Source organism: Dryobates pubescens, chromosome 2 (assembly GCF_014839835.1).
Source record: "Dryobates pubescens isolate bDryPub1 chromosome 2, bDryPub1.pri, whole genome shotgun sequence".
NCBI classification, from domain to species: domain Eukaryota; kingdom Metazoa; phylum Chordata; class Aves; order Piciformes; family Picidae; genus Dryobates; species Dryobates pubescens.
This window is the reverse complement of record NC_071613.1, coordinates 6,352,370-6,366,316: the sequence shown is the minus strand read 5'-3', so window position 1 is coordinate 6,366,316 and position 13,947 is coordinate 6,352,370. Positions and strand designations below refer to the sequence as shown.

The 13,947-nt window shown below is 60.7% G+C and overlaps 1 protein-coding gene across 11 annotated transcripts in view; it reads right to left on the bottom strand.

Moving 5' to 3' along the window:
• Positions 1-13,947, bottom strand: part of ADGRB3 (adhesion G protein-coupled receptor B3) — a 570,173-nt gene that overhangs the window by 318,361 nt on the left and 237,865 nt on the right. For all 11 annotated transcript variants that reach the window (XM_054169593.1, XM_054169581.1, XM_054169605.1 and 8 more), the window contains 2 exons: positions 12,870-13,034; positions 7,815-7,979 (listed from right to left, as the gene is read on the bottom strand). In XM_054169593.1, coding sequence (XP_054025568.1) covers positions 7,815-7,979; positions 12,870-13,034 — 330 coding nt within the window. The remainder of the gene's footprint in view (positions 1-7,814; positions 7,980-12,869; positions 13,035-13,947) is intronic.

The window sequence follows — 13,947 nt, the reverse complement described above, 5'->3', positions numbered from 1 at the left end:
TGTGCACTCGGGGTTGGAGCACTCTGGTGCGGAGCAGCCCCTAGCCCCTCAGCAGCCCCCAGTCCCCCATCCCTCACCTGTGCACTCGGGTTGGAGCACTCTGGTGCAGAGCAGCCCCTAGCCGCCCCCCGTCCCCCATCCCTCACCTGTGCACTCGGGTTGGAGCACTCTGGTGCAGAGCAGCCCCTAGCCGCCCCCAGTCCCCCACCCCTCACCTGTGCACTCGGGGTTGGAGCACTCTGGTGCGGAGCAGCCCCTAGCCCCTCAGCAGCCCCCAGTCCCCCATCCCTCACCTGTGCACTCGGGTTGGAGCACTCTGGTGCAGAGCAGCCCCTAGCCGCCCCCCGTCCCCCATCCCTCACCTGTGCACTCGGGGTTGGAGCACTCTGGTGCAGAGCAGCCCCTAGCCGCCCCCCGTCCCCCATCCCTCACCTGTGCACTCGGGGTTGGAGCACTCTGGTGCAGAGCAGCCCCTAGCCGCCCCCCGTCCCCCATCCCTCACCTGTGCACTCAGGGTTGGAGCACTCTTGTACAAAGCAGTTCCCAGCCCCTCATCAGCTCCCCCGCCCTCACCTGTGCCCTCGGGACTGCAGCACTCTCATGCAGAGCAGCCCCGAGCCCCCCAGCAGCCCCTGATCAGTCCCACACCTCTCACCTGTGCACTCGGGACTGGAGCATTCTGGTGCAGAGCAGCCCCGAGCCCCTCAGCAGCCCTCCAGCAGCCCCTTGCCCCCCATTACTTACCTATGCACTCAGGGCTGGAGGACTCCCGTGCAGAGCAGCCCCCGGCCCCTCAGCAGCACCCTGCCCCCCATTACTTACCTATGCACTCGGGGCTGGAGGACTCCCGTGCAGAGCAGCCCCCAGCCCCTCAGCAGCCCCCTGCCCCCCATTACTTACCTATGCACTCGGGGCTGGAGGACTCTCGTGCAGAGCAGCCCCCGGCCCCTCAGCAGCCCCCCAGCAGCCCCTTGCCCCCCATTACTTACCTATGCACTCGGGACTGGAGGACTCTCGTGCAGAGCAGCCCCCGGCCCCTCAGCAGCTTCTCATCAGTTCCCGCACTCACCTGTGCACTCGGGACTGCAGCACTCTTGTGCAGAGCAGCCCCTAGACCCCAGCAGCCCCTCAGAAGCCCCACAGTAGCCCCCTAGGGCCCCGGCAGCCCCCATGTCCCCATCCCTCACCTGTGCATTCGGGGCTGGAGCACAGGCGTACAGAGCAACCCCCGGGCACTCAGCAGCCTATTATCAGCTCCCTCACACTCACCTGTGCACTCGGGACTGCAGCACTCTCATGCAGAGCAGCCCCAAGCCCCCCGGCAGCCCCCTAGGGCCCCGGCAGCCCCCAGCCCTCCATTCCTCATCTGTGCACTCGGGGTCGGAGCACTCTGGTGCAGAGCAGCCCCCGGCCCCTCAGCTGCCTCTCATCAGCTCCCCCGCACTCACCTGTACACTTGGGACTGCAGCACTCGTGCAGAGCAGCCCCTAGACCCCAGCAGCCCCTAGACCCCAGCAGCCCCCTAGGGCCCCGGCAGCCCCCAGCCCTCCATCCCTGCGCTCTTGGGGTTGGAGCACTCTGGTGCAGAGCGGCCCTGATGCCCTCAGAAGCCCCCCAGCAGCCCCTACCTTCCTGTCTCTCACCTGTACACTCGGAGTATTCTGGTGCAGAGTGGCCCCGAGCCCCCCAGCAGCCCCTACCCCCTTATTACTCACCTATGCCCTCGGGATTGGAGCACACTCGTACAGAGCAGCCCCCGGCCCCTCAGAAGCCTCTCATCAGCTCCCCATCCCTCACCTGTGCACTCGGGACTGCAGCACTCTCGTGCAGAGCAGCCCCTAGGCCCCCAGCAGCCCCCTAGATCCCCGGCAACCCCCCAGCAGCCCCTAGCCCCCCATTACTCACCTATGCCCTCGGGGTTGGAGCACACTCGTACAGAGCAGCCCCCGGCCCCTCAGCAGCCTCTTATCAGCTCCTCATCAGCTCCCCCGCCCTCACCTGTGCACTCGGGACTGCAGCACTCTCTGCAGAGCAGCCCCCAGTCCCCTCTCACCAGCCCCCCAGGGCCTGGCAACCCCCAGCCCCCCATCCCTCACCTGTGCACTTGGGTTTGGAAGACTCTGGTGCAGAGCAGCCCCCAGCCCCCTCTCACCAGCCCCCCAGAGCCTGGCAACCCCCAGCCCCCCATCCCTCACCTGTGCACTTGGGTTTGGAAGACTCTGGTGCAGAGCAGCCCCCAGCCCCCTCTCACCAGCCCCCCAGGGCCTGGCAGCCCCCAGCCCCCCATCCCTCACCTGTGCACTTGGGGTTGGAAGACTCTGGTGCAGAGCGGCCCCGAGCCCCTCAAGAGACCCCCCCCCCCAGCACTCAGCTGTGCACTCGGGGTCGGAACACTCTTGTGCAGAGCAGCCCCTAGACCCCAGCAGCCCCCAGCCCTCACCTGCGCACTTGTGGTTGGAGCACTCTGGTGCAGAGCAGCCCTGAGGTCCTCAGCAGCCCCGAGGTCCTCAGCAGCCCCTACCTCCCCGTCCCTCACCTATGCCCTCGGGATTGGAGCACACTCTGGTGCAGAGCAGCCCTGAGGTCCTCAGCAGCCCCGAGGTCCTCAGCAGCCCCTACCTCCCCGTCCCTCACCTGTGCCCTCGGGATTGGAGCACACTCTGGTGCAGAGCAGCTCCCGGCCCCTCAGCAGCCTCTCATCAGCTCCCCTGCGCTCACCTGTGCACTCGGGACTGCAGCACTCGTGCAGAGCAGCCCCCAGCCGCCCCTCAGAAGCCCCCCAGAAGCTTACTGTGCACTCAGGGTTGGAGCACTCAGGTGTAGAGCAGCCCCCAGCCCCCCCACATCAACCCCCCAGTGGCCCCCTAGATCCCCGGCAGCCCCCCAGCACTCACCTATGCCCTCGGGGTTAGAGCACGCTGGTACAGAGCAGCTCCCGGCCCCTCAGCAGCCTCTTATCAGCTCCTCATCAGCTCCCCCGCCCTCACCTGTGCACTCGGGACTGCAGCACTCGTGCAGAGCAGCCCCCCCAGCACTCACTGTGCACTCGGGGTTGGAACACTCAGGTGTAGAGCAGCCCCTAGACTCTCACCAGCCCCCCAGCACTCACTGTGCACTCGGGGTTGGAACACTCAGGTGTAGAGCAGCCCCTAGACTCTCACCAGCCCCCCAGCACTCACTGTGCACTCGGGGTTGGAGCACTCAGGTGTAGAGCAGCCCCTAGACTCTCACCAGCCCCCCAGCACTCACTGTGCACTCGGGGTTGGAACACTCAGGTGTAGAGCAGCCCCTAGACTCTCACCAGCCCCCCAGCACTCACTGTGCACTCGGGGTTGGAACACTCAGGTGTAGAGCAGCCCCTAGACTCTCACCAGCCCCCCAGCACTCACTGTGCACTCGGGGTTGGAACACTCAGGTGTAGAGCAGCCCCTAGACTCTCACCAGCCCCCCAGCACTCACTGTGCACTCGGGGTTGGAACACTCAGGTGTAGAGCAGCCCCTAGACTCTCACCAGCCCCCCAGCACTCACTGTGCACTCGGGGTTGGAGCACTCAGGTGTAGAGCAGCCCCTAGACTCTCACCAGCCCCCCAGCACTCACTGTGCACTCGGGGTTGGCACACTGTAGTGCAGAGCGGCCCTGAGCCCCTCAGCAGCCCCTCAGAACCCCTTCAGCAGCCTCCTAGGACCCCGGCAGCCCCCAGCCCCCCATCCCTCACCTGTGCACTCGGGGTTGGAGCATTCAGGTGCAGAGCAGCCCCTAGGCCCCCAGCAGCCCCCTAGATCCCCGGCAGCCCCCCAGCAGCCCCTAGCCCCCCATCCCTCACCTGTGCACTCAGGGTTGGAGCACACTCATACAGAGCAGCCCCCGTCCCCTCTGCAGCCTCTCATCAGCCCCTCATCAGCTCCCCATCCCTCACCTGTGCACTCGGGGTTGGCACACTGTGGTGCAGAGCAGCCCCTAGCCCCCCAGCAGCCCCCCAGCAGCCCCCATCCCTCACCTGTGTGCTCGGGGTTGGCACACTGTGGTGCAGAGCAGCCCCTAGCCCCCCAGCAGCCCCCCAGCAGCCCCCATCCCTCACCTGTGCACTCGGGGTTGGCACACTGTGGTGCAGAGCAGCCCCTAGCCCCCCAGCAGCCCCCCAGCAGCCGCCATGCCTCACCTGTGCGCTCGGGGTTGGCACACTGTGGTGCAGAGCAGCCCCTAGCCCCTCAGCAGCCCCCATCCCTCACCTGTGTGCTCGGGGTTGGCACACTGTGGTGCAGAGCAGCCCCTAGCCCCCCAGCAGCCGCCATGCCTCACCTGTGCACTCGGGGTTGGCACACCGTGGTGCAGAGCAGCCCCTAGCCCCCCAGCAGCCCCCCAGCAGCCGCCATGCCTCACCTGTGCACTCGGGGTTGGCACAGTGTGGTGCAGAGCAGCCCCTAGCCCCCCAGCAGCCCCCCAGCAGCCGCCATGCCTCACCTGTGCACTCGGGGTTGTCACACTCTGGTGCAGAGCAGCCCCTAGCCCCCCAGCAGCCCCCATGCCTCACCTGTGCACTCGGGGTTGGCACACTGTGGTGCAGAGCAGCCCCTAGCCCCTCAGCAGCCCCCATCCCTCACCTGTGTGCTCGGGGTTGGCACACTGTGGTGCAGAGCAGCCCCTAGCCCCCCAGCAGCCCCTCAGCATCCCCCATGCCTCACCTGTGCACTCGGGGTTGGCACACTCTGGTGCAGAGCAGCCCCTAGCCCCTCAGCAGCCCCCATCCCTCACCTGTGCACTCGGGGTTGGCACATTGTGGTGCAGAGCAGCCCCTAGCCCCCCAGCAGCCCCCCAGCAGCCCCCATGCCTCACCTGTGCACTCGGGGTTGGCACACTCTGGTGCAGAGCAGCCCCTAGCCCCCCAGCAGCCCCCATGCCTCACCTGTGCACTCGGGGTTGGCACATTGTGGTGCAGAGCAGCCCCTAGCCCCCCAGCAGCCCCCCAGCAGCCCCCGTGCCTCACCTGTGCACTCGGGGTTGGCACACTAGGGTGCAGAGCAGCCCCTAGCCCCCCAGCAGCCCCCCAGCAGCCCCCATCCCTCACCTGTGCACTCGGGGTTGGCACACTGTGGTGCAGAGCAGCCCCTAGCCCCTCAGCAGCCCCCATCCCTCACCTGTGCACTCGGGGTTGGCACACTGTGGTGCAAAGCAGCCCCTAGCCCCCCAGCAGCCCCCCAGCAGCCCCCATGCCTCACCTGTGCACTCGGGGTTGGCACACTCCGGTGCAGAGCAGCCCCTAGCCCCCCAGCAGCCCCCGTGCCTCACCTGTGTACTCGGGGTTGGCACACTGTGGTGCAGAGCAGCCCCTAGCCCCCCAGCAGCCCCCATGCCTCACCTGTGTACTCGGGGTTGGCACACTCTGGTGCAGAGCAGCCCCTAGCCCCCCAGCAGCCCCCCAGCAGCCGCCATGCCTCACCTGTGCACTCGGGGTTGGCACACTCTGGTGCAGAGCAGCCCCTAGCCCCCCAGCAGCCGCCATGCCTCACCTGTGTACTCGGGGTTGGCACACTCTGGTGCAGAGCAGCCCCTAGCCCCCCAGCAGCCCCCCAGCACCCCCCATCCCTCACCTGTGTGCTCGGGGTTGGCACACTGTGGTGCAGAGCAGCCCCTAGCCCCCCAGCAGCCCCCCAGCAGCCCCCATCCCTCACCTGTGCACTCGGGGTTGGCACACTGTGGTGCAGAGCAGCCCCTAGCCCCCCAGCAGCCCCCCAGCACCCCCCATCCCTCACCTGTGTGCTCGGGGTTGGCACACTGTGGTGCAGAGCAGCCCCTAGCCCCCCAGCAGCCCCCCAGCAGCCCCCGTGCCTCACCTGTGCGCTCGGGGTTGGGACACTGTGGTGCAGAGCAGCCCCTAGCCCCCCAGCAGCCCCCCAGCAGCCGCCATGCCTCACCTGTGCACTCGGGGTTGGCACACTCCGGTGCAGAGCAGCCCCTAGCCCCCCAGCAGCCCCCCAGCAGCCCCCATCCCTCACCTGTGCACTCGGGGTTGGAGCACTCTGGTGCAGAGCAGCCCCTAGCCCCCCAGCAGCCCCCCAGCAGCCCCCATCCCTCACCTGTGCACTCGGGGTTGGCACACTCCGGTGCAGAGCAGCCCCTAGCCCCCCAGCAGCCCCCCAGCAGCCCCCATCCCTCACCTGTGCACTCGGGGTTGGCACACTCTGGTGCAGAGCAGCCCCTAGCCCCCCAGCAGCCCCCCAGCAGCCCCCCAGCAGCCCCCATCCCTCACCTGTGCACTCGGGGTTGGCACACTGTGGTGCAAAGCAGCCCCTAGCCCCCCAGCAGCCCCCCAGCAGCCCCCATGCCTCACCTGTGCACTCGGGGTTGGCACACTCCGGTGCAGAGCAGCCCCTAGCCCCCCAGCAGCCCCCATCCCTCACCTGTGCACTCGGGGTTGGCACACTCTGGTGCAGAGCAGCCCCTAGCCCCCCAGCAGCCGCCATGCCTCACCTGTGTACTCGGGGTTGGCACACTGTGGTGCAGAGCAGCCCCTAGCCCCCCAGCAGCCCCCATGCCTCACCTGTGTACTCGGGGTTGGCACACTCTGGTGCAGAGCAGCCCCTAGCCCCCCAGCAGCCCCCCAGCAGCCGCCATGCCTCACCTGTGCACTCGGGGTTGGCACACTCTGGTGCAGAGCAGCCCCTAGCCCCCCAGCAGCCGCCATGCCTCACCTGTGTACTCGGGGTTGGCACACTCTGGTGCAGAGCAGCCCCTAGCCCCCCAGCAGCCCCCCAGCAGCCGCCATGCCTCACCTGTGCACTCGGGGTTGGCACACTGTGGTGCAGAGCAGCCCCTAGCCCCCCAGCAGCCCCCCAGCAGCCGCCATGCCTCACCTGTGCACTCGGGGTTGGCACACTCTGGTGCAGAGCAGCCCCTAGCCCCCCAGCAGCCCCCCAGCACCCCCCATCCCTCACCTGTGTGCTCGGGGTTGGCACACTGTGGTGCAGAGCAGCCCCTAGCCCCCCAGCAGCCCCCCAGCAGCCCCCATCCCTCACCTGTGCACTCGGGGTTGGCACACTGTGGTGCAGAGCAGCCCCTAGCCCCCCAGCAGCCCCCCAGCACCCCCCATCCCTCACCTGTGTGCTCGGGGTTGGCACACTGTGGTGCAGAGCAGCCCCTAGCCCCCCAGCAGCCCCCCAGCAGCCCCCGTGCCTCACCTGTGCGCTCGGGGTTGGCACACTGTGGTGCAGAGCAGCCCCTAGCCCCCCAGCAGCCCCCCAGCAGCCGCCATGCCTCACCTGTGCACTCGGGGTTGGCACACTCCGGTGCAGAGCAGCCCCTAGCCCCCCAGCAGCCCCCCAGCAGCCCCCATCCCTCACCTGTGCACTCGGGGTTGGCACACTGTGGTGCAGAGCAGCCCCTAGCCCCCCAGCAGCCCCCCAGCAGCCCCCATCCCTCACCTGTGCACTCGGGGTTGGCACACTGTGGTGCAGAGCAGCCCCTAGCCCCCCAGCAGCCCCCCAGCAGCCGCCATGCCTCACCTGTGCACTCGGGGTTGGCACACTGTGGTGCAGAGCAGCCCCTAGCCCCCCAGCAGCCCCCCAGCAGCCCCCATCCCTCACCTGTGCACTCGGGGTTGGCACACTGTGGTGCAGAGCAGCCCCTAGCCCCCCAGCAGCCCCCATCCCTCACCTGTGCACTCGGGGTTGGAGCACTCTGGTGCAGAGCAGCCCCTAGCCCCCCAGCAGCCCCCCAGCAGCCCCCATGCCTCACCTGTGCGCTCGGGGTTGGCACACTGTGGTGCAGAGCAGCCCCTAGCCCCCCAGCAGCCCCCCAGCAGCCGCCATGCCTCACCTGTGCACTCGGGGTTGGAGCACTCCCGGCTCTCCGCCCAGGGCCCGCGGCACTCGGAGCCCCCGTGGGCGGCGGCGGTGCACTGCCGGCTGCGCTGCTGGGTGCCGTTGGAGCAGCTCACCGAGCACTGGCTCCAGGAGCTCCACTCCTGCCACTGTCCGTCCACTGCCGGCGCCGGGCACAAAAGAGAGGGACACAGCAGGGTTACCAGCGGGGACAGGCTGGGCCTCATAGAACTGCAGAGCTTGGAAGAGACCCTTGAGGTCAGCAGGTTCCAGCCCAGAGCTCACAATCACCTCTGCTGCTAAAATACTGCCCCTAAACCACAGCCCCCAGCTCCACGTCCCATCTGCAATGAACATGCTACAAAAGGTACACAGCATTAGTGGGGAGCACATCCAAAGCATGCAAAGTTCCTTTGCACCACACCAAACAGCCCAATGCTTCCCTGCTCCCCACCTGGGGTGCACCCCAGGCCCCCACCCACACATCTTTTAAACACCTCCAGGGATGGTGACTCCACCACCTCCCTGGGCAGCCTGGGACAGTGCCTGAGAACCCCTTCTGGGAAGACATTTTCCCTAACATCCAAGCTGAGCCTCCCTTGGCACAACTTGAGGCCATTTCCTCTCACTTGTTGCATGTGAGGAGAGGCTAACCCCTGACATCATTCCAGCCCTCTTTGAGGTGGTTGTAGAGAGCAATGAGGTCTCCCCTAAGCCTTCTCCAGACCAAACACCCCCAGTTCCCTCAGCTGCTTCTCATGAGCCCCTTCATGGGCTTTGTTCCTCATCTTTTGACCTGCTCCACCCCTCAATGCCCTTCTTGAAGTGAGGGACACAAGACTGAACCCAGTACTTGAGGTGTGGCCTCCCCAGTGCTGAGGAGAGGGGGAACAATCACATCCTTAGGCCTGCAGACCCCACAGCAGGAATCTTAAGGGGTAGCTGAAGCAGGGGGGTTCAGCTTAGGCCCAAAAGTTGCCCCCAGCTTCTAGGACCCTTGACTTCTGACAGGGCTTAGCAAGAACATGCACCCTTTGCAGCTGCATCCATTGCTATATAGTGTTATTTAGGGCAGGAAAGCCTGAATCCCTCAGCACAGGAAGCACATGCACCTGCTGGAGCAGGTCCAGAGGAGATGACTAAGGGGGCTGGAGCACCTCTGCTATGAGGACTGGTGAGGGAGCTGGGGGTGTTCAGCCTGGAGAAGAGAAGGCTCCAGGGAGACCTAATAGCAGCCTGCCAGTACCTGAAAGGGCTACAAGAGGGCTGCAGAGGGACTGTTTGTAAAGGTCTGCAGGGACAGGACCAGGGGCAATGGTTTGAAATGAGAGCAGAGCAGATTCATATTGGATGTGAGGAGCAAGTTTTGTACCATGAGGGTGCTGGAACACTGCAGCAGGTTGCCCAGGGAGGTGGCTCTGAGGCTCCATCCCTGGAGGTATTCAAGGTGAGGCTGGACAGGGCTCTGGGTGACCTGATCAGGAGGATGTCCCTGCTGACTGCAGGGGGTTGGACTGGCTGAGCTTTGGAGGACCCTTCCAACCCAGACCATTCTGTGATTCTATGACTCCAGTGCCTTTGCAGAAAACTCATCCTATGGCCTCTCAAATAGATTTCCTACATCTCCCTTCTTTACCTGTAGGAGCAAATGGAACAGGTTGCCCAGGGAGGCTGTGGAAGCCTCATCCCTGGAGGCTTTTAAGGCCAGGCTGGATGTGGCTATGAGCAACCTGCTGTAGCGTGAGGTGTCCCTGCCCATGGCAGGGGGGTTGAAACTGGCTGAGCCTTGAGGTCCCTTCCAACCCTGACAATTCTGTGATCCTATGACACAGCAGCTGAGTCTGGCTGAGAGCTGTCCCAGCTCATGGTGGGGAGGTTGGAGTAGATGATCTCCGAGGTCCCTTCCAACCTGAGCCATTCTAGGAATTTCCTCCTTCAGAAATACCATTTAAAAGGCTAAAGAATTCAGCATGAAGATTCCCTCTTTAAAACTGAACATTCAAATCACAGCAAATTTTCAATCCCAGCAAAGGTTTGAACTGTCACTTGTCAATGCAACCAGCACAGAACTCCCTTAGCTGAAAGCCATTCAGGTACAAGCAGCTGTTCAGCATCCCAAATTCTCCCAACAACTGCTGGTTTTCACAGGTGAGGTGTAAGATCTCTCCTGTTTCTTCCCCATACTGAAGTCAGCTGAAGGCTGCTTTTTTGGCTCTGCTATTTTTATTTGGCATTTCTCTTGTTGCCAGCCCCACTTCACGCTCATAGATCCTGTTAATTACTTTTGAGTAGGTGCATGGAAAATTGCACATCTGCCAGCTTGGCCCCAAAACTGGATTCACTCCACATTTTCATTTGGCCACAGCAGCCCCATGCAGTGCTACAGGCTGGGGTCAGAGGGGCTGGAGAGCGGCCAGGCAGAGAGGGACCTGGGGGTGCTGATTGAGAGTAGGCTGAACATGAGCCTGCAGTGTGCCCAGGTGGCCAAGAGGGCCAATGGCATCCTGGCCTGCATCAGGAACAGTGTGGCCAGGAGGAGCAGGGAGGTCATTCTCCCCCTGTACACTGCACTGGTTAGGCCACACCTTGAGTCCTGTGTCCAGTTCTGGGCCCCTCAGTTTAGGAAGGAGGTTGACTTGCTGGAAGGTGTCCAGAGAGGGGCAACAAAGCTGGGGAGGGGCTTGTAACACAGCCCTGTGAGGAGAGGCTGAGGGAGCTGGGGCTGCTTAGCCTGGAGATGAGGAAGCTCAGGGGAGACCTTCTTGCTCTCTACAACTCCCTGAAGGGAGGTTGTAGCCAGGTGGGGGTTGGCCTCTTCTCCCAGGCAACCAGCAGCAGAACAAGAGGACACAGTCTCAAGTTGTGCCAGGGAAGGTTTAGGCTGGAGGTTAGGAAGAAATTCTACACAGAGAGAGTGATTGGCCATTGGAATGTGCTGCCCAGGGAGGTGGTGGAGTCCCCATCCCTGGAGGTGTTTAGGAGGAGACTGGATGGGGCACTTGGTGCCATGGTTTAGTTGATTAGGTGGTGTTGGATGATGGGTTGGACTTGATGATCTCAAAGGTCTCTTCCAACCTGGTCTATTCTCTTCTATTCTCTTCTCTTCTCTCCTATCCTATCCTATCTCATCCTATCCTATCCCATCCTATGCTATCCCATCCTATGCTATCCTATGCCATCCTATGCTATCCTATGCTATCCTATCCTATCCTATCCTATCCTATCCTATCCCATCCTATGCTATCCCATCCTATGCTATCCTATGCCATCCTATGCTATCCTATGCTATCCTATGCTATCCTATCCTATCCTATCCTATCCTACTCTACTCTATTTGACACCAGAGCTTCTCTCCACCACCAATATTTGTTCTCCCATCGCTATGTGCTTTGCTGACCAGAGGAAGAGCAAAGTTCAGGGGGTCATAAAAATCTAGAGAAACATTAATTCGTGGAGGCACTAAGTTCTGTTTTCCTTTCATCTCTCTCTTCAGACCATTAAACAAAGCATTTGCTAATGAAATGCTCAGCAACACTTTTCAGGACGAGCTGCAGGCACGGGGAAGCTATTTGCAGCGGCGTTGCCAGCTGTGGATATTCAACAAGCCCACTGCAAGGATGACCTTCACACTCAGGACAGAAATTTCACACATTACAGCTCCCTGACACCTTTCTAATACCTAAGTGTTCCAATCAGCTCACCAATTACCCTTGTAGCTATGATCTTCTGGACGGTTACTGAACTTGTAACACGCAGGCATTGGAGTCATTGGATCGTGTTGGTTGGAAAAGACCTCTGACAGTCACAGATTCTTAGAATGGCTTTGGGTTGGAAGGGACCTTCAAGATCATCCAGTTCCAACCCCCCCCCCCCATGCCATGTGCAGGGACACCTCCCACCAGTTGTTGGAAAGTGGTTGAGCAGCCCTTATAAATGAGGCAATTAAAATCCTTTCCACAGGGGAGTAACTGGGATTCAAATAACAGCCCAGTTTCTGTCAGCCTTTCTCTGCACACATGCAATTAATGTCCATGTTGAATAAATTCATAACTATTAAAGTCATACAGTTGCCCAATTATGTTTGGTAATAAATAAGTGATTACAGTGAACCTCCAGGCAAAAAATAACAAGGAAGAGGCTGCCCAAGGAAGTGGTGGAGTCACCAGCCCTGGGGGTGTCAACTGTATAGACATGGCACTTTGGGACATGGTTTAGGGGTCATGGTAGTGCTAGGGTGATGGCTGGGCTTGATGATCTTAGAGGTCTTTTCCAACCTTACAGAGTTTTTGATTCTGTAATTGAGGAAGAAACAGGGGGCCCATACTGTGTGACCTCTGAATGTCTCTCTTTAAGCCAGACTCAAATAGATTCATAGAATGGTCTGGGCAGGAAGGGAGCTTGAAGACTATCTGCTATGGGCAGGGACACCTTCCACTAGACCAAGGCTTCATCCAACCTGGCCTTGAACACCTCCAGGGGGAGCACACCCACAGCCTCCCTCGGCAACCTATTCCAGTCTCTCAGCACCCTCACTGAATCACAGAATCACCAAGGTTGGAAGAGACCTCAAAGATCATCAAGTCCAACCTGCCACCACAGACCTCATGGCTAAACCATGGCACCAAGTGCCATGTCCAATTCCCTCTTGAACACCTCCAGGGATGGGGACTCCCCAGGCAGCACATTCCAATGGGCAATCACTCTCTCTGTGTAGAATTTCTTCCTAACCTCCAGTTTGAACTTCCCCTGGCACAGCTTGAGACTGTGTCCTCTTGTTCTGGTTGCTTGAGAGAAGAGACCAACCCCCTCCTGGCTACAACCACTGGAAGGAATTTCTAATAAAGCTGTTTGGGTTCTGGTTCTCCCAGACCCATCCATTAGGAACAACATCACCCCCAGCTACTCACTGGGCATAACACTTCCCCCCCCCCCCCCCCCCCCCCCCCCCCCCCCCCCCCCTTTTCTAGGTGCAAAGGGCAATAAACCAAACCCCAAATGACCCCCATCAAAAGGCAGAGTAACAAAGCAGAGAGTTGTGCTGTGAGCTCACCAGGGCAGAGTGCAATATTGCAAGGTTTGTGTTGTGTCTCAGGTCCATCACAGGATCTTCCCCCGTACTGGGGAGGGATACATGACCTTGTCCTCGTCCTTTGGCCTCGACCACACGTGAATGAACACAAGCTCCAAGGTGACCACTCCTCCCAAACGCCATGGACTGCAACAAACCAAACAGGTTTCAACCAGAAACAGACACAGCAGACACAAAAGGATTGCAAAACAAACAGCTGCCAACGTTTCACCTGGGCATGATTTTGCCAGCCCGAAGCAAGTCACCAATCTTTAGCACTGGCAAACAAGCCCTTGATAAAATTCAGCTTCATTACAACTTGAAAAATGTATTTTCACTCAGACTGTGTTCAACTTTGAACCATTTCTCTCTGCTCTTCAAAGCAACCTCATTACCACATCTTCCACTCTTCCCCTCTTTGCAGAAAGAAGACCTCCCTTTCTGACATCTTTGATGCCTGACTTGAGATGTCTGTAACAGCCCTGATAATTTGGGGGGAAATCAGGCAGGCATTTTGTCCATCCAGGCAACTCTAAAAACCTGAGCCATCCAAATGAAGCTTCCTGTTGAAAACACAGAGATGAGTGCAACAGAAACTGGGGCAGGGCAGATTTAGGTTGGACATCAGGAGGAAGTTCTGCACAATGAGAGTGGTGAAGCACTGGAACAGGCTGCCCAGGGATGTGGTTGAGGCTCCCTCCCTTGAGACATTCAAGCTCAGCCTTGCTGTGTCCCTGGGCAGCCTGCTTTAGTTGGAGGTGTCCCTGCTCACTGCAGAGGGGGTTGGACAAGATGCCCTCTTGAGGGTCCCTTCCAATCCAGTGCAATGTGAAGCTGTAAAGAGTTTCTTCCTGTATCACCAGCATAAATCAAGGCTGGTGGCTAAAAATAATTTCACTTCTCTAAACGCTGGTGGAAAGGTGGCAGCTTGATTATCTTCCTCCCAAACTCCAAGCCCACAGAAACAAAGGAGACATGCTCCAAATCCCTTACATGAATACATTCATTAATTTAACACAGACAGTAATTCAGGCATCACTCTAGAGCAGGAGAAAAGAAA